Source organism: Grammomys surdaster, unplaced genomic scaffold (assembly GCF_004785775.1).
Source record: "Grammomys surdaster isolate TR1022 unplaced genomic scaffold, NIH_TR_1.0 141, whole genome shotgun sequence".
NCBI classification, from domain to species: domain Eukaryota; kingdom Metazoa; phylum Chordata; class Mammalia; order Rodentia; family Muridae; genus Grammomys; species Grammomys surdaster.
Window position 1 is genome coordinate 3356219 of NW_021604599.1, and position 20205 is coordinate 3376423.

General features: G+C 37.8%; 1 protein-coding gene across 1 annotated transcript in view; it reads right to left on the bottom strand.

Annotated features, from left to right (window-relative positions):
* Jak2 (Janus kinase 2) overlaps window positions 1–20205 on the bottom strand; it is a 51515-nt gene that overhangs the window by 7767 nt on the left and 23543 nt on the right. Inside the window, exons 5-17 of the mRNA XM_028764036.1 lie at window positions 17703–18024; window positions 16885–17004; window positions 16449–16606; window positions 14309–14420; window positions 12625–12811; window positions 11913–12040; window positions 9355–9489; window positions 5579–5666; window positions 4714–4841; window positions 3875–4013; window positions 2037–2188; window positions 1737–1887; window positions 678–814 (exon numbers count right to left, since the gene is read on the bottom strand). Of these exons, the coding sequence (XP_028619869.1) occupies window positions 678–814; window positions 1737–1887; window positions 2037–2188; window positions 3875–4013; window positions 4714–4841; window positions 5579–5666; window positions 9355–9489; window positions 11913–12040; window positions 12625–12811; window positions 14309–14420; window positions 16449–16606; window positions 16885–17004; window positions 17703–18024 (1957 nt within the window). The remainder of the gene's footprint in view (window positions 1–677; window positions 815–1736; window positions 1888–2036; window positions 2189–3874; window positions 4014–4713; window positions 4842–5578; window positions 5667–9354; window positions 9490–11912; window positions 12041–12624; window positions 12812–14308; window positions 14421–16448; window positions 16607–16884; window positions 17005–17702; window positions 18025–20205) is intronic.

Below are 20205 nucleotides of genomic sequence, written 5' to 3' on the forward strand. Positions count from 1 at the left end.
TTTAGTTTTAGGGAAGCTTATTGAAACTTCTAATGTAGGTAAAGGTCTCAGTGAAGCCTTCATGTTGTATCTATGCCAAAATCCAATTCACAGTGAGATATGGTATAGAGCCCTGTAAACAAACAAGGACCAGTGCTTGTCACTACAATTGGGTCTGCTAAGCACTGTGGCTTTTCTCATCCTGTTCTATAGTATAGACTGTACACTACAGGCTGTGCATGAGTGCACAACCTTTTCATGGAACCTCTGCTAATGAACATGGTCACTCAAGGTCCTACGCTCTAAGCAGTCAGCTGATTTCTCCCAAGAGGACTTTGGAAAGCAAACAGAACACTATTTGTTCCCTTCTCGATTACACTAACTTACTCTGAACTACTAACTTCCCCTTCCAGGTGAGAGTCACAGAATACCCTCAGCTTGTGAAGTACTCCTTAGTTTAATATCCATCCTCTTAAAAGATGTTGAATGTGCACTGTATGTTAAAGAACCTGAGGTATTCTTCAGTAAAGTGTTATTTAACAGAAAATTTCTCTAATATTCAACAATTAAGCTTTTTTCTCTACAAATACCCTTAATTTTTTTTGTGAGAACTATATTTAGTAACTCTAGTCCAAAGCCTTTTTGTTTCCAAGAAAAGTGTTTGATTATATTCTATTTGAAAACTTATGACAGTTTACCTTGCCAAGTTGCTGTAGAAATTTCAAGTGTCTCTCTTCAAACTGTGTAGGGTCCCTGTCTTCAAAAGCACCAGAAAATCCTAGGGCACCTATTCTCATGTTTGGTAGCATGTCATTTTCTGTTAGTAGTTCATAATCTGTAGAAATAAGGAATGACACTATTCAATTGGCAAATACATCCTCTGGGTAAAACTGATATTCAAGGTAAGAAGCAGAATGAGTTTAGAATACTAAATAACACAGGGAAACTTAAAATTATTTAGATTATATTAATAGGGGCCTTTAATTATTACCCAGACCTTCAAGATAGATTTTTTCAAAAGGTAAAATACTATTTTCCAAAACAGGCAGTTTCAGTATTCATAAGCTAAGGTTCTACTCAACTCATGTATTGAGAGAGGTAAGTCCTGCTGGCTAGCTGTGAGGCAGGTGTGCATTTATGTCAGCACTCCAGAGGTAGGGACAAACAAAATAAACCTATCTTGTGTTTACACAAACAAGTCAATTACAAAATAGATGGGAAAAAACAAACAAAAACAAAAACAAAAAAAGCCGGGCAGTGGTGGTGCACGACTTTAATCCCAGCACTTGGGAGGCAGAGGCAGGCGGATTTCTGAGTTCGAGGCCAGCCTGGTCTACAGAGTGAGTTCCAGAACAGCCAGAACTACACAGAGAAACCCTGTCTCAAAAAAAAAAAAAAATAGATGGGACCTAGAAAAACCAAAAGGGGCCTTGTTAAAAACTCCATGTAGAACAAATGTGATCAGATAAACATACTTCTCATTAATTAAACATACAATGAATTCTAAAACTCTTGTTTTAGACACAGATAATAAATTTTGTGGTTAAGATTTCTTGTTTGTAAAACAAGTTAGTAAAATTAGGTTATAAATGGAGAAAAGATCTTTTAAAACATAAATATTGCCCAGTCAAGTAGGACATATATACAGTAAGACATCAAGGACTGCCTCATATGAAAGTACAGAATTAGAAACTACCCAATTAAAGCAACAGAGATCGGAAGACAGTGAAGAGGGAGACGGCCCCTTCAGTACGCACCTGGAGTAAACAGGCTGTTAAGATCACGGATGATAGCTCTGAAAGCAGGCCTGAAATCTGGCTCATAATCCATGCAATTATTTATAAGATTTGCTAACTCTGTCCACTTGGGTGCAGGAAGCTGGTGCTTATCTTCATAAAACTGCAGCTTCTATAATTAAAGGCCCAAATGATAAAATAAATTCCACAGTGCTGTTACTTCACTTCCTTTTCACAATTAGAAGAGCTAGGAAATATCACATCTCGTGGAAGAAACCTGAAGAATCAGAGTACCTCTCCCTTCAGCCTGTGTGAACTTACTCTTTGAGAATCCAGAGCACTCAGAGGCTTGTCTCCTCCACTGCAGATCTCCCACAGGGTGGTACCAAAACTCCACTTGTCTGTTGCCAGGTTTAAATTTTTAGGATTTTCAATGCATTCAGGTGGTACCCATGGTATTCTCTCCTGAAGAACTTTTAAACAACAGGAACAAACTATCGTTAAGAAACCTCCACAACCATTATTTTATAAGTGAAGAGTTTCAAACTTATTTGAATAATCTAGTCTTTTGTGGCTGTACAGGACTGGCTCACGATTACCAAGAGCTGGCTGAACCCTGAGACCCTCCTTCAGGAACTCAGCTTTCATAATTCAGATCCACAAAGACTGAGAAAATTTCCCACAGAGACATATTTTTAACAGTGTTGTTAGAATTAGTATCCTGTGTAATGATTTTAGATCAACTAAACTCCTTTCCATTAACCAAAGTGTCTCAGTGGGCACACCATTTCCACCCCTTCCCATTAGTCCTGTCTCTCTCCCCACCTCACCCCTTCTCTACCACAGAGAGAAACATACAAAATTTGTCTTAACATCTACTCTCAATATTCAAAATATATGTATTTCTACATGTAAGCAATGTTACATTGTTGATGGGTATTTTAACGACTTAGCAGCAGACGTCACTATGACTTGCACATAGGCAAGGCCCAACAGCACCATTACAGTAGACAAACGATTAAATTATACCAAAGAGTCTCAGTATGGAATTGGCACACTGGGTAATGTTCAAATCATGGGATTTCCTAAATAAAGTTTCAGTGGTCCTTAACACCACTGCAAAGAGGGCATCTAATGAAGGAAGAAACAGTATAAACCTCCCTGCTAGGATTCTGATAAAGAGAAAAAGTTAAGAAAATGAAGATACTATCTACCTTTTGGTAAAGCAACATCGATATGTTTCTATATACCGAGGAGGTTAAAGAGTTCATTAGTCCCTCTCTCCTTTACCATATACATTTTTTTCTATTTAACTTCTCATTCCAAAAGGTAAATTTCCTCAAATGAAGATCTAAAATCCCTGTGAGGTTTTCCTTTCTGCACTACTGTCTGATTATCGGTGTCCTTACTTTGGAGTCAGCTGTCAAAGTTAAGTAGCATTGGCTAAACCAGAATATTGTACACCAACGCACAAAATCTGATTAATATGGATTCTTAATTTAGAAGATTCATGTGCCGGGCAGTGGTGGTGCACACGTTTAATCCCAGCACTTGGGAGGCAGAGGTAGGTGGATTTCTGAGTTCAAGGCCAGCCTGGTCTACAGAGTGAGTTCCTGGACAGCCAGGGCTACACAGAGAAATCCTGTCTCGAAAAACGAAAAAAGAAGAAGGAGGAGGAAGAGGAGGAGAAGAAAGAGGAGGAGGAGGAGGAGGAGGAGGAGGAGGAGGAGGAGGAGGAGGAGGAGGAAGAAAATTAGTTAAAATACAGCCAGCAATATGGTTGAAGTGGATAAAGGTGCTTGCAGCCAAGCTCAAGAACGAAGTTCAACCCTGAGGCCTCCTGGTGGCAGAAGAGGGCCAACTCCCACTAGTTACCTTCTGCCTTCACACTTGTCCTGGGCCACATGCACGCCTCCTCCCATACAGATACATACACAGAATAATAATTTCGGTGTATGGTAACATACTTTTTTCACAAAAGGAGAAATGAACATAGTTACAATTTATCCATAACAGTTTAAATTACTAAAAGTAGTAGCTAAATGTCATTAGTAAGCAAGAACAGTAATAAACTAGAATTAAAGGGAAATGAACATGACTTTCAAGGTTCCATCCAAACAACATTTCAGAATGCTGAGTGCAATTGACCCCGAACTTACTGTCCTTCGGGAGAACTGTAATGCTAATGCCGGGATCACTAAGTTTGATGAAAGGTGGATTCCCAGCTTTCCTGTCTTCTTCTCTGATAAGCAGGATATTTTTGGCACACACATTCCCATGAATAAGGGATTTTTCTTCCTATTAAAGTTAAATGCACATGCATTCAAATATCAATATACAAATATGTGTGCATATAATATGTCCAAAGCTACAATGCAGATTTAAAGAGGACAAAACACAGCATAGTTAATACTGACGTGGAACATACTTTAGACAATAAAAGGAAGTCTTCTGTTTCTTTAACTGATGCAATAATCTATACCCACAATGAAATGAGCATTACTTTTCAAAGGAGACTCCAAATGATAAGCACTTCTAGGTGGTAGCTGGCATTAGGAAAGACAACTACAGTCCACTAAACATATACTAATAACTGGCAGGCAGTCTGGCATTCTGCACCTGTCAATACTGTTTTCTCACTGCGTGCTGTTCAATGCCTACAAACACCGCAGTCTACTTTCTGCTACTGCAGCAGCACAATATGCGCCTATAAACTCAAGTGATATAAACTACGGGTGTCGACGGTAGTTGCAGTGCTGGTGGAGCAGCACTGACTTTCCCAGATGAGCCACCCCTCCATGTGCATAGCCGCCCCTTTCCCAGCTGAGGCACCCCTCCATGTGCATAGCCACCCCTTTCAATGCCTAACACACTGAACGGCTCAGCACTCATTCCAAGACTTCCATCTGCTCGCCAGGTTAAAAGAATTAATTATAGTACTTTCACAAAATAAACCGGGGAGTTTTAGTTTATTAAAAAGAATACAGAAATCACTTACTAGAAAATGCATGGCCCATGCCAACTGTTTAGCCACGCCAAGTTTCCATAATATATTTATGGAATTTTTGTTTTTTTTCAGGTATGTATCCAGTGATCCAAATTTTACAAACTCTTGAACTAGAATGTCTGCATTAAAATATAGATAATGATAAACATCCAATTATACATCCAATTAAAAATGTATAATTCAAAATTTCAAAGTACTTAGGTTATTTGTGGATACAATGGGTAAATAGATTAAATTAAGCAAACTGTACTAACATAAAGGAAACAATAAACACACATCACTGTACTTTTGTTTTTAGCTTATTCACACCAGTAAGAGGTAGGATGCTAAACAATGCATACCTAACACATAATTTTATGTATAACATACTATTTATTATGCAGTGTAAATATACATACTCCAGCATAACTAGGGAACCTGCCTAGTGCCAACACTCAGTCACTTCAATCAGTTTCATTAATAATTCAGTCTATCATTTACATGCTTTGCTTTCATAACTCCAAATAAGTTTGTACTGAAAGGACCAGTTGCTCCAGTGTTACACGAGTCACTCACAATCTGTACTGTTATGTGCACACAAAAGCTTGTATTTGTTGACTGTAACCCTCCACCCATCATTTGGGTATTATAGTAAGGCATATCAACTCTATTCTACATTTTAGCTTTAAATATCAGTTTGCTTTTTTTTTTTTTTTTTTTTTTTTTTACAAAATATAACTAAAAAGTCCCAGTGCTTTCAAGCTCAACAACATCTGTAATTCCATGGTTTTACTGATACTTACAGTAGTCCTAAATAATAAGGCTTCTCTGAGACAGGTATGACAGTAAGACAAGAAAAGCAGGTGGTTTTACTTACTCTCCTCTCCACAGACACACACTCCATAATTCAAAACCAAATGCTTGTGAGAAAGCTGACTCATCATGCTTGCTGCTTCAAAGAAAGACTAAAAGGTAAAGGGGGAAACAAGAAATGTGAAGGAATTTCTGTTGAATGATGTCTATAAGTGTGCAAAATTCAGAAAGATACCTCCTGACTGAAGAGAAATAGTGTTTATGTCCTACTCTCAGCTGGACAATGGGATGTTTTTAGTACGGTGCCTTTCAAGCTTATTCTTAAGTAGCTGGAACTGTGGAGTAGTCTCCATGGAACGGTAAAGCTCCGAGTAGCTACACTTAAAGGGAGCAGCCTCAGTATACGTAAAGATTTAATAATATCTATAGCACAACACTGAAAGCAACTAGTGTATTAATATGATTTTTAAAATCCTACTAATTTTTGGCTGGGATGATGGCTCGGTGGTTAAGAACATTGGCTGCTCTTCCAGAGGACCTGGCTGTGGCTCCTGGCACCCACACGATCATTAACCACTGCTTGTAACTCTAGTTCCAAAGATCCTATACCCTCTTCTGACCTCCACAGGCACTACGCACATATATGATGCACAGATACACATGCAAAACAACCATGCACATAAAGTAAAAATAAAGTAATTAAAAAGGAATAACTAAATAAACGCTAAGGATAAAATTTACAGAAAAAATAAAATTCTCGAACATTCTGTAATCTCCTCATCACGCAGTCATAGATGCTCCTTGTTTAAAATGACAATTCTGATAGACCTCTAGGAGCTGATGAGGGAGCTCTAGTGTCCAGAAGGAGTGTAATACCAGGCCAGTCAGCTTTCATACTGTGTTTTCCATCCAGCCCTTTCTCTGGCTAACGGTCTTTGTTTAATACACAATGTCATCAGCAGGCCAGCTTGTTCCTGCTCTGCACGGCATTCTTCCTCACTCCTTTCTTTTACTTTTTGGCTTTCATCTGCTTTGCTTTGCAGACGTGCCCTCAGCCCCTGGGATACAGATCCATTCTTGATCAGTTTAGCGCTCTCTCTGGGGTCTGCCCTTTGCCAGAACTGCTCTCCCCATCCTTTGCTATTTCCATTCCCGCTTCTAAACTCCTCTCCCACTAGTCTCAGGGTGGGTTTCCTTTTCTTTCCACTTGTACCCATAACAACTAATGATTCACACATACAGAACTGTCATTGTTCCTCTTCTTCTTAAAGTGATTAGTGCTTGCAGGAGACGGTTTATAGTTTGACTATTGCTCTCTACTCACTGTGGGTCTATTTTTGGATAGTGGGCTGCTACTGAGGGCAATATTCTATTTTATAGATATTTTACAGAACAGAGTCGGGTGCCCTGAACAGCACTCTACCCAAGTGCATTATATATGAATGAAACCATGAGAGAATAAATACATTCTAAAACAAGCAAGGTGGAGAGGAATAAATACACCCAGTGTTGATCTCTAGCATACACACTACATACAAACATACATACATACATACACACACACACACATACACACATACATAAGCCCCACACATAACCCTAAAAATAGAACTTCCACATGACCCAGCTATACTGCTTCTAAGCATGGACCCAAGGACTGTATCCTACTAGAGACACCTACATATCCATACATACAATTGCTATGTTCACAATAGCAAGGAAATGGAATCAGCCTCAAGGCCCATCTATTGATGAATGGATAATGAAAATACATATACACAATGAAATATCATTTAGTCACAAAGAAAAAATTATTAAACTTGAAAGAAAATAAATGTAACTGGAAAAAACAGTATTAAGTGAGGCAACTCAATTTGGTTCAAAAAATAAATTTTACATGTTCTCTTATAATTTTTATGCATGTGAATGTATAGAGTCTAAATACAAGCTAGGAACTCATGAAAGGGAAGAGGGGGTAACGGAATGTGTAGATATAAAAGTAGAAGGGAAGGTTAGAGACGAAAAGATTAAAGGATGGAGGAGGGAAGGAGAGAAAGGGAAGAGGAGGGGAGGAGGAGGGGAGGACAAAGGGAGGAGGGACAAGAAGGAGAGGGACAATCAAGAAAAACTAATGTGTGAAAATCCATAAGGGAATTAGATATCTGTAAACTAACCAAAACTAAAATAAAATAGAAACGTAAGACTCTGAACAGAGGGATCTGTGTGATAAAGCTGTTCCCAGAAGCCATAGGTTGCTAAGTGGTAATCCTAGCACCAGGAGTGGGCTACCTCCCTACACATGGTTGGCCAGTGAGGCCTGAGGCCCTCAAGACAATACACACAATTGCCATGGCTAGTGGTTGTGCACCACTATAAGACTATAAGAGCCCAGTGGTGAAGATGCCACACATCTGAGTCTTAGGACATAAATAAATCATACCAGAACTGGGCTGGAAGCTTCCTCCCTGCTGGCCAGCCCTCACGGTGCTGGCTGCTAGGCCAAAACTGTCAAGAACAGTCTTCTTACCCAACTATGGCTCCTGTATGCAACATTACCAAGCAGCCAGACAAGATACCCCTAACAGCTCAATGTGACATGTCTCTTAGCAGACTGCTCTCTGATTAGATTTGAGACCTGCTTTGCTGGAGGAATTCATGTCTGGAAATCTGGTCAGAAGGTTGTGAGTGGGGAGGTTGTAGGCCTGATGGTAAAGCTACGGTTAGTGTTCTGCTACATGAATATGGTATCTCCATCACACTGCCCTGAAAATAACTGTCTGCCCATAGACTCGTGTTGTTGTCAGCTTTGGTCCTGACAAGCTTCGTTTTGCAGTGGTCAGCAGTGACCACAGAGGCTGAAAACTTGTCAAAGTACTAAGAATAAGTGACTCTTAAATTCTCAGCCATAAATAAGACATCTATATCACCCAGTCTGTGATTAACTAAGATATGTCCTCTATATGAGTATGTATCTAAACGCGTAGTTTCTAGTTAGTGGTGCTGTTTGCGGAGATTATGGGAACTTTAGGAGACAGAGCCTAGCTAGAGGAAGTAGTTCATTGAGGACAGTCTTTGAAGGCTACCATTGGTTCACACTTCCAGTTCTCACTGTTCCTCCTCCTGTCACCAGGTCATGCCTGCTCTGCTGTGATGGACTCTTGTCCTTCTGGAATTACAGGTGAAAAATAAACTCTTTATCATTTTCTTTTGGTTGTAGTGTTTATCACAGCAATGGGAAAGTAAGTAATATGCCCTACAAGGACCATTGTAGGAGAAATCGTGTGACAGCAAGAGGAAGGTGGTATGGAGCACTCAACACTTGCTCTGGCCTTCACATGGATGTCGCACTCTTGAACTCAAAGCAGTTGTGTTAACCTGACCAGGTATACACAACATGAGGCCTCTCAATGCTCTTTCATGGAAGGAGGAGGCGCTCATGGGACCTCCCACTGCCTAAGGAGTGTACTGGTTGATAGGGGGTGGAGACATAGTTCTTTAATGGTAAGGTGAGTATATTCCTGTAACTAAACCTTCACCCGCACTCATGTAAACAACCCTAATAAAGCTCATTAGGTCACTCAAAGATGAAACAGTAGAACAGAGGTTAGTTGGGAATAGAGAGAGGATCACTGGGAGGAAGACATGAGAAGGTAATAGACTAAATGCTTGAAATATATTCTGTGTGTTTCATATTTCATAATGAAACCTATTTTATATATATGTAATAAAAGTATAAAATATTATAACTTTGAAGTCACACACATGCATTTAATGTGATTATGAATATACACACCTACATAGCATAAAAAGACATGTGAGGGACCCAACAAACATACACACCTCTGAATAGTTTCTATGTGCTTTATCTAGGACTTTCAAAAGAACTTCTGTTTCATGCAGTTGACCATAATCTCCAACTTCTCTTCTTACACCTTTAAAAATTTTTGTAAAAGTACCTTGGCCAAGGCTTTCATTCTTTAAAAGAAAAAAAAAAGGTAAATGGGAAGTAAATAAAGACAGATGAAGTAAAGGAATTAGAAAATAGAAAATACATTCAATGACAAAAATGTTTTTTAAAATGCTAAATATTTCCATTATGAACTGAATCTAAATTTGAGGTTTGAAATTCTCTGTTCTTCTTCCTTAAATAATAATTAAAAACAAAAAAACAAGGATTAATAAACAAAGTATATTTTACTATCATACTTTCGTGTCTCCTGCAGTGGCTATAATTATTGCACTTCTTAGAGTCAGCATTTGCCTAAATTTGTTTACAAATGATCCTTCTTCTTAGGCTTCCCTCCTAGTACAGTACAAAGTCAGGACAGTGTGGAGTGTGGAAGCAGAGCCTGATTTGTTTCTTACCGCTCACCAGCTGCCCTTCAGGAGGCTACAGAATGGCTCTGTGCTTCTGCTACCTGGGTGTTCTCACTCCTGCCCCTCCCTCTCCCACTTCCCCTTCTGGGCCCTATGTGGCCCAGGCTGGCCTTGAACTCAGTTTGCCTTGGACTTTTCATATAATGAGCAATAATTCACTTTCTTGTAGAGCTGCTTTGATTAGTAAGTGAATAAACACACAAAAGGACCAAAGCCTGAAACAAACTAGATGACCATCTACCACCACCGCTATGAGTACTAACATTTATCACGTATCTGCCCAGAATAACTGCTGAAACCTGCGTCTTGAGGCAGTGCCGCTGTGTTCAAATGCTGTCATACCTGAAAAATAATGCCTTCGCATTCTGCAGCTCTGCCCCTGTCTATGTCCACCCGCTCATTCTCTCTGTCCCTCTCCCCCTGCCCTTCTCCCTCTCCCTCGTGTGGTCTCACTGCGTCTCAGGCTGAGGCTGGGGAATTGACTATTGTACCCCAAGCCAGCCTCAAGCTTTCTATCTTCCTACCTTAGTCTCCTGAGGACACAAGTGACAGGCATAACCAATACACTTCATTTAAAAATTCTGGGGTATGTTGTTATATTTGAAGTGCTGTGACTAAAGTCAGGGCTTTGTACATGCTAGACAAACACCCTATCACTAAGCTATATCAAGTCTGTTTCACAGTTCACTGGCTCTCATGTCAGAGGTGGGAGAAGAAACTGATTTCTAAATTGTTAACTAAAGCAGCAAGTACAACAGTAGATTCTACACAAGTATTCCTTTTTCCCTGGAATCCTGTCTTTAATTAATACATCTCAAATGTCTTCATTTTACTGTTTTCAAGTCTTCTTTAAAGACACCTACATTTTATGGTCTATACTTGAAAATTATATAAAATTATTAAATTTTAAGTTTAATGTTTGTTTGGTTTGATGACCTCTACTTAATCTTGGGTAGTTTTACTGTATGTTTTAATTTCTTAATTAAAAGCTTACTTTTGGAGTGGCTTACCTATGGGAATGCTGGATAGCCTGAGTTAAAAGAACATCTGTCTTTCCTTTTCGGTTGTTGTTGTTTGTTTTGTTTTGTGTTATGTTTTGTGTTTAAGGAAAGGTCCCATATAGCCCAGAATCACCCTCGATTCCATATGCAGCTAAGGATGTCCTAAAGCTCTTCATATGTCTTGCTTCTCTCCCCCAAGTGCTAGAACTATACTCCTGGATCAGAATGTGGTTTTCAAAAACCTTGCATGTGTTTCTCCCAAGCATCTATTGGGAGACAGATGTCTTTAACTTACTGGCTTAGGGTTTACCAGATCATGTAAGTAATATAACAAAGCCTAACCCAAAAGCTAATAAATTCCTTTTTTCTCACTAAATCAATTAAAATAGACAATACTCATTTTCTTCACTTCTTGCCAGTAGACAAACACTTCACACTCTGTACACTGGACGCACACTCCTGTACTTCACCCTCTATACACTGGATGCACACTCCTGCCGGTTCTAGCTCTGTCCCAAGACACATCTCGCTTCTAACTCGCACCGTGAACAAACCTCGGAGCAGCCCTCTGTGTAATGCTTTTCATTCTAACCTCTACGCTGATCTAGGCTAGGAGACTAGCCTCCTGCTTTCTCACACCATACGCTAGTCAAGCCGTCACCTCTTAGTGCTAGTTTATTTTCAGCTCCTTAAAGATAATCTACTGAATTCCCCTTGCTTGCGTACATGGGAACTAAGACAGGTATCTTTACTTTTAAACTTCCCAAAGGAATTTTTTAAACTTCTGAAGAGAACATAATTCCATTATTAATTAATTCTGCTAATTTATGCTGTAATATTGGCATATTTTCTAAGATTTATGAATTTTATAAATGATGAACCTTGAAATTCAAGTAAAATTTTATAAGTTATAATATAATATGCCAAATATAACATGAATGTAATTATCAGCTAAGAAATTTAAAAAAGACATTGCTTTAAAGGGACATAGAAACCACCCAATTATCAAGATTGGCTTACAAATATCAAATCTTCATTCCTGATTTTGTGAAACACCATTTGATTCACATTATTATGTCTCTGTAATGTTGGTGAGATCTGAACATCAGAAACACCATTTGTTCTGAAGACAAGAAGGTTTGATTTATCTGAAAGAAAAAAAAAACACAATGCATCTGCTTCATATGTGGGTAGGTCTGTATATAATCAAAGTAAAGCAAAATTATGACCTGTTCCAGATAAGTGACATGAGTGTGCTTTGCGTCTAACAAACTCTCAACAGCTGCTTAGTCAGTTTAGGAGTTTTATTATCCAACTCTGATTGAAATACTAGCTAACAAACACATTCAAACTTACAATCACTTTTTAACAAAATTTATTTTCTGGGAATTTTAAAGAAATTATTTTAAGAGGTTCATGATCTTACTGTTTCATTTTAAAATCAAGAAACTAAAATCCTAAAAGCAAATGAAAGAATTAACTTAGAACACAGAGAATTTGGCTGTGGAGTTTGGAAGTGCCGTAAGCGAATGGCCGACAAGTTTAGATCAGTTACCTTTAGAACACCTTAGAATGGAGCTGCCTGTCGCTCTCGGGCTATAGGTACCAAAGCACTCTAGAAAATCAACTAGCTTCCAGACAGCACTGCCTTTTGCCTACTTCTTTTCAAATCACTACCCAACATGTGCAGTCCATGACTAGCATCTCTACAGTAACTGGAGTGTTATGTCACCTTTTGGCCTTGGGGGACAGCATTTGGTGAACTGGAAGATGATACTGTCTGAGCGCACAGTTTCCATCTGGTAGCAATTCAAAAGGTCCTTAAGATTACTGAAGTTCCTCTTAGTCCCACTGAGGTTGTATTCTCCATTCTCATTCTTCGTAATCAAACAGTGTTTATATTCAATGACATTTTCTCGCTATGAAAGTTTAGTTATAAAAAGGACAAAAATCACAATGGTAAATATACAGATTATTCTGCCAAAAGGGCTATCAAAAAATAACCAACAGAACAGTTAGACGGCTAAGCTCTAAATCCTAAGGCAGTGCCTCAGGAAGGCATTTATCACAGCGCCACATCCTCCAGAAGAGCTCAGTAACTGATTTCAATGGAAGAAATAATGCCCAACGCCACCATCTGTAACAGCTCCCCCTGTCTGCTCCCCACACCTCCATTCTGCTGATCAACACACACCCTGATGTGACTGTATCCACCCCTTAACTCACTGAAGTGATAAAATACTTGATTGGTGAGACCCCCCTAACAGGACTAACTCCTTTCCACAAGCAAAGACTATGCATTTCATTGTATACTATTCTATTTCTATAATTATCTGTAATATGACACTTTTAGTTCTATCTTAAAAACATTTGTTTTATGCAATAAACAATGACCCACTTTACTCATGTTACTAATTTGACCTGCTTTATTATTGCATCCATCCTAGCTGGAGTCATTTATAAAATAACTGTTAATCCCTCAAGGCACTCTCATGTCTTTTATATTTTAAAAGATCTTTCTGAATAAATAAGATATTTTCTGATATAGTCTATTTTTGCTTATACTAATCACAATGCTTAACTGAGTACTTTTAGTATACTTTAAAATTTTTGTTTTCCAACAGATTTTTTCAAACATAGTTTACATCATATATTCTCTAATTTCTTATCACACCTATTAACCACAATGATAGACATAAAAATGTAAGCATGTTGAATAAATAATTTAACAGTTTATATAATGGTAAAGTGAAGAGATACATACACCTTCTGCATTATAGACAATTCCTTCTCTACATGTGCTTAGTACAAGACAGGTGCTTTAATGAAAATAACTGAATAACATCTTTACTTTCTATATTTTTGTAAAATAAATCTAGATGTTGTTACAAATCCTCTCAAGATTTACAGCACGTAGCTGCCTTAAGTATATTTTAAAGATAACTATGGATAAAAACAATCTTAGATGAGATCCAAATTTACATGCATTTAACAGTGAGGGTCCACTGCACTCTTACATTCAATCATGTCCCTGGTGCTTTGAATGTCCCAGTTAGTAAACTACTCTAGAAATCAGAAAAATGTTCTTTTCACTTATTTTCCTCTAAATGATTTGGTAAATATTTTTGGTTTTTGTAAGCAGATTCCAGTATACTTAATGAAATACAACTTGACACATGGCTAATACTCAAACATCAAAAAATAAAATGAATGTCAAAAACAATGACATTATAGTTATTTATATATTTACATTAACTTTATGGATTATTTATTTTATAATATATTGATATGCCAAGCATTATTGTGCCAATTACCATCTCAAGAACTATAATTCTTAGTATTAAAATTAAAATACTTCTTGAAGGAGAAATACAGATTACACAGCATGTTGCTATTAATAAATAAGACACACTAACCTCAACAGCAAAGGTCAGAAAGTATTTGTTAAAGTCCTTAGGGCTACATCGAAGTACATACAGTCCAGTCTGGTTACCTGCCTTCTTTAGTTTGCTAATGGCAAAATCCATTCTACAAGTTAAGGAGAAATAACATGAACAGCAGCATGCATATATAACTGACAAAAAAAAATAACATGAGTGAATAACATGAACGGCAGCATGCACATATAACTGACAAAAGGCCACAACAGCCAAATAAAAACCAGTTCTTAGAACACTCACTACTATATATGTACTTACAAAATTTGTATTCAAGAGAAATAAGTATATCAAGTTATTTTGTAATGAGTTCAAACCAATTCAAGGAATAATTATTCTATTTTAAGACACCATGAAACAATAAAACCACGAGAAAAATTCATTCATTTTAATGTTCTGCTTTCTTTTTACAAATTGAATCATTTAAAAAGTACACTCCCATAAAATCTCTCATGTCTCTTCTATCACAGAAGTACTAACACAAAATTATCTTTCCATATTTACAACAACAGTATTAAATCTAACAGAAGATCTGCAGTGACGGGGAAATACTAGTCCTAAAATTTGCTGTATGCGGAAAGAATTAGTGTATGCATAAAATTCAAAGACACAGCATGTGAAAGCAAGATGTAATTTACATAACAATAGGAATGCCTGCACAGTTGCTGGTCATAAGGTTGCTGTCCTGGTGAGATTTTTTATCAAGTTGAAACCAAGAGTCACCTGGAAACAAGGCGCCTCAACTGAAAGACTGCTCAGACTGAACCGGCCTGTGGCCATGTCTGGGAATTGTCTTGACAGCCTACTCTGTGTGGTGCTTTCCTTAAGAGAACAGGCTGCCCGTAAACAAGAGAGTGAGAAAGGAAGCATGGCTTTTTCCATGGTTTCTGCTTCAGTTCTTGGTTGAGCCCCTGCTCTGACTCCCTGCATGATGGATTGTGACCTGGACTGTAAGCAATTAAAAACCCTCTCTCCAAGTTGCTTCTGCTCAGCAACAGAAAGCAAACTACAACAGTAATTCTTAGCCATGTGTATTGAAAGGTAAAGAATTTAAAATATAATTAAATATAAAATTCACACTATATTTAGTTAGAATCTAAACACTGAGCCTTTTCAGCAATGTGGAAAGTTCCCCTGCACAGTACTAACCTAGAAGCATGGGTATAATACACGCTGTGCTTAAGCTTAGTAGAGGTTAGACTAAACAAAACTAATGTCAAATTTCAAATTTATCACTGTAGTTCCTTCACAGGATTTCAAAGTTAATAAAAGATAAACAGGAGTGGGGGCTGGAGAGATGGCTCAGTGGTTAAGAGCACTGAATGCTCTTCCAGAGGTCCTGAGTTCAATGCCCAGCAACCACATGATGGCTCACAACCATCTGTAACGGGATCTAATGCCTCTTCTGATGTATCTGAAGACAGCTACAACGTACTCATATAAATCAAATAAATAAATCTTTAAAAAAATAAACAGGAGAGGTCTTCATTGTTTGCTTTCAGTGTCAGAGAGTGACTGCACACTGAGCTAGTCTTAGGCAGACACAACTTCTTTTTTTTTTTTTTTTTTAAATATTTATTTATTTATTTTATTGATGAGTACACTGTAGCTGTCTTCAGACACACCAGAAGAGGGCATCCAATCTCATTACGGATGGTTGTGAGCCACCATGTGGTTGCTGGGATTTGAACTCAGGACCTCTGGAAGAGCAGTCAGTGCTCTTAACCGCTGAGCCATCTCTCCAGCCCCCAGACACAACTTCTTTAAGACTATTTTGGATGTGCAGACAATCACACCACGAATATGGATCCTTCAGATGAGAACTGATTGTGTGGCTGTATAACACTTCCCTCTGAAAAATGTATCTCTCTGGAGACCAGGACAGCATGTCAGTGTCTTCCTTTACAACTGCTTGTTGCTTTGAGAAAAGGTCTCTCACTGAACCGGCAGCTTTCAGCTGTCTGGCTGGCCTGAAAGCTCTCAGCATGTGCCTGTCTGCCCCCATATCTTACAGCAGCTATGTTCGGTTTTTACAGGAGTACCTGGGATTCAACCTTGGTCCTTGTGCTAACCTACCAGTCAGCTCCCTAGAACTGTACTGTAATTCAGCATTACTCACGAAATCGGGCCGTGGCAGTTGCTGTGTATGTTTTCAAGCACGGCTGGAGGAGCCACCTCCTTACAGAGGTAATGGTGCGCATCCGCGGTTAGTCTGTAATACCCGTCAATTAATGACACAAATGACAAGGCTTCTTTTAATGAGCTAAGTTCTATTTCCTAATCAAAAAAGGAAAACCATAGAATTAAAAAATCAATTAAGTTCTAATGTTGGAAATTCTCTATACCCTACTCTGGTTAATTTCCTCTAAATTGTTCAAATATTTTTATAACTTCCCATTACCCAGAATAATCTAACAGATCCGTCTATCTGACATGTGAGACAGACCCTCCCAAACACAGGCTTAGTCCATCTTCCCATAATTCAGTAACCTTGGTACTAAGACTTCTGAAAAATTCTAAAGTATAAACACTACTAATGTATAATACAAACTTACCAAAATTTTACCGTCTTGTTTATGGACAGTTACAATTCTACTTTCATTTGAGCATTCCTGGTTTGCTTGCTTAATACTGACATCAATAATATCAGGAAAATCACAGTATAACTGTAAATCCTGTAATCAAGAGCATTTAGGAAGTTACAGTGACATTTCAAAGCTTGAGATGACGATGATAGTCACTTAAAACTCTTTAAAGGGATATTGATAGCAATGTGCAGGCATTAAATGAGATTACTTCTCCTAAATATTGAGCCTGAAAACTAAGTTTATGTATCTTGTATTAACTTAAAAATGAGAGCATTAAAGTATGACAGTGTGATATAGAATTTAATCCAATTAATATTAAAAAGAACAATGCTCAGAAAAGCGAATTATCAACTGTTTTAAAAAAATAATATAATACTAAATCATTGAAATCATATATGAATGATACATGTGAACAAGTTTAAGCATTGCAATACAAATATAATAAAACTAATTACATTATCAAAATTAGTTAAACTTTTTCATTTAATTGGCTTTCTGATTATACTTAAATTTCAATAAGTTAAAGAATAAAGGAAACAATGTTAATTTTAAATCACTTAGAGAATTCAATCTTTCAATCTTTCTCTGAAATTATGTCATTACTAAGTATTTTGCCACAAAAAATTAACAAAACATTGTGATACAAACGATAGTTATAACTTTTTACACAAATAAAATTTCTATCAGCAGAGACCGTCAAGAATTCACTCAAACAGCCACATTGACTTTGCTTTATGGGCATTCTACTTAAATAAGAAAGAGCAAGAATGTATCATTAGGATTACCTGTTCTGTCAGTGTCTCACTTTCCTTATGTTTCCCTCTTGACCACTGAATTCCACCGTTTCCAGTTATTATAATGGTTGCAAAAATCTCCTCACCTGAAGGACCTCTTGCAGATTCTTTTACTTCAAACTGTTCTGTGTAGAAGGCAGACTGCAGGGTTTCCAGGTTTATAAGATACTTAAGTTTTAGGTTCCTGGCAGTGGCTTTACATTGACTGAATTGCTGAATGAATCTGCGAAATCTATACCTTATCCGCTTCCGTGTTAAAATGTGGTAGTCTTGGATCTTTGCTCTAACGCACTTCGGTAAGAATGTCTTGTAGCTAGAAATGACAAGTACACAGAAAACAAAATAAATTGGGGAGATTAGTTCCCATCTTTTCCCACAATAAGCAGGTTTAATATAACTACCATCTGATACGTATGCAAGAAGCCTTAAATTTTCATTTGATGTGCATTCTTAGTGACAACACAGTTTACAATATGACATTAATTTTCTTCCTGAAGTGAAATGAGTGCTCAGTCTAGATAATAATAAAGTCTCTAAAAGTTCATTTACTCTAATTACCTTATATGTCTGAAATCATTTATAAGTTTGGGCATTTATTTATCTGTGCTACAAATATTTCCTATAATGCTATATTCCAATTTTTATCTGAATTCTGGAAACAGCCATGGTTGGACACTACTGTTTGCTATATAAACACACTTTATTGTTTGTATTATTTTGTGAGCTTAGCTTCAATAAGTCCTAATAATTTCATTCTAATCAAAACAATTCCATTTGGAAATGTTGCAGTTCTGTATTTTCATTTCTATGTACAATAGCCTCAAGAAGATAGCTGTGTTTCTAAAATAATCTACATTAAATTTCCACACTAATCTTTATTCTTAGCATCCATCTCTTAACTGGCTAGTTCATTCAAGGAAAGCTGTCTGGTTCTACAGGTGAGATGGGGTTCCACACTTAGTTCTCAGAATATTGTGAGCACCACTTTATTTTTTTTTAACTCTGTGATACAACAGGTAAATAATTTGGTAGCAAAACCTACTCAGATACATTATCATAAGTTAGCTATGGAGGACCACGAGACTCAAGAGCACCACTTTATAATATCACGTACACTATCCTGGGCCTATTCATTTTCCACCAGTGAAATTCTAGACCTGTTTTAGACTGAGTACTCATTATTTTAAAGGATTCTTAGCTGACTGCTAAAAAGTAATTAAAATTCCAGTTATGTAATTTTATAATGAAATGTCATTAAACATGCAGGCAATAAACAGCCAAAAGTCATAATTTAATTATTTTTAAACTTCCATGTGGATTTTCCAATGTTTATGCCTTCAAATGTGAGTGGTAAAGCATGGCCAGAGCTCATCAATCTACATTCAGTGACATCAGGATACTATCTTGAAATTGGCCATGATAATATTATACCTATACTATAAATAAAAGCAAAGATTTTAAAAATCAGAATTTTTTTTCTATTTTTTGGAACTGCCTGGTATTACCAGAGTATCATAGCTTATACCTTGTCCCACTTCACACAAGGCCCCTGTGGAGCTCTCTAAGTTGGGAGGTCAAGTAGCCACCACTGCTAGAGAAAGCTACTTACAGGGCAACTGGGCTATGTTCTAGGTTGATGATTACCAGTTTCCAACAGCTCCATCAAGCACACTCCTTTACAGCACTTCTCTGTTCCATTAATTCACCCAAGTTCCACAGCTATTTTAAACCAAACGGCTTTCTGTTTCAAACCTCAGCAATATTCTTCCTGCTTTTATCTCCCCTGTAGGCTGTGCATGCCTGCTGGGGTGAGAGGTCCTCTAACTGGGAATTCTTTAAGATTCCTGCTAACAAATCTATACATATTCACACTCATTTTCTTCTCCTTCCCACCAATGTAATAAATGAGGTATAAACCTGTCAGATAAAAGCTATTTCTTTAACATGTATCATCCACTCATACCTCTTCCCCCCACACACACACATACACACTCTCTCTCTCACATACACATGCGCTCTCGCTCTCTCTCTCTCTCTCTCTCTCTCTCTCTCTCTCTCTCAACCTTACTTTGTATTACTTCTTTTCTACCCACATGTTTAAACACTAATGTCCTCCCCATATTAAATTTAAGTTTGCTTTGATTCATGTTCCCTTGTGGCTACCGAGTACCCTGTCCTCAGTGAAAGAGTTTAAGGAGTCATTGCCATGCTCTTGCCTGTATTTGCTCAGCTCACGGCAGCATGGCTCAGGGGACATTACCCAAGGGAAGAGAAGGGAAGGTCTCTTGCTAAGGTCAGGAAAGCCCCCCTCGTTTCCATTCTTCTTACCAGCCACTTTCCACAGCATTCAGCACCACTATCTCTCTCTCCTTGCATGTTTCTTCCTCTCACTTCCTTGATTTTATTACATCTCCTTGTTCATTCCTTTTCACTCTCCACTTTGGACTACTGTGTTATTCCTCAAGACTCAGTGTGGACCCTCTTCTCATCTGCT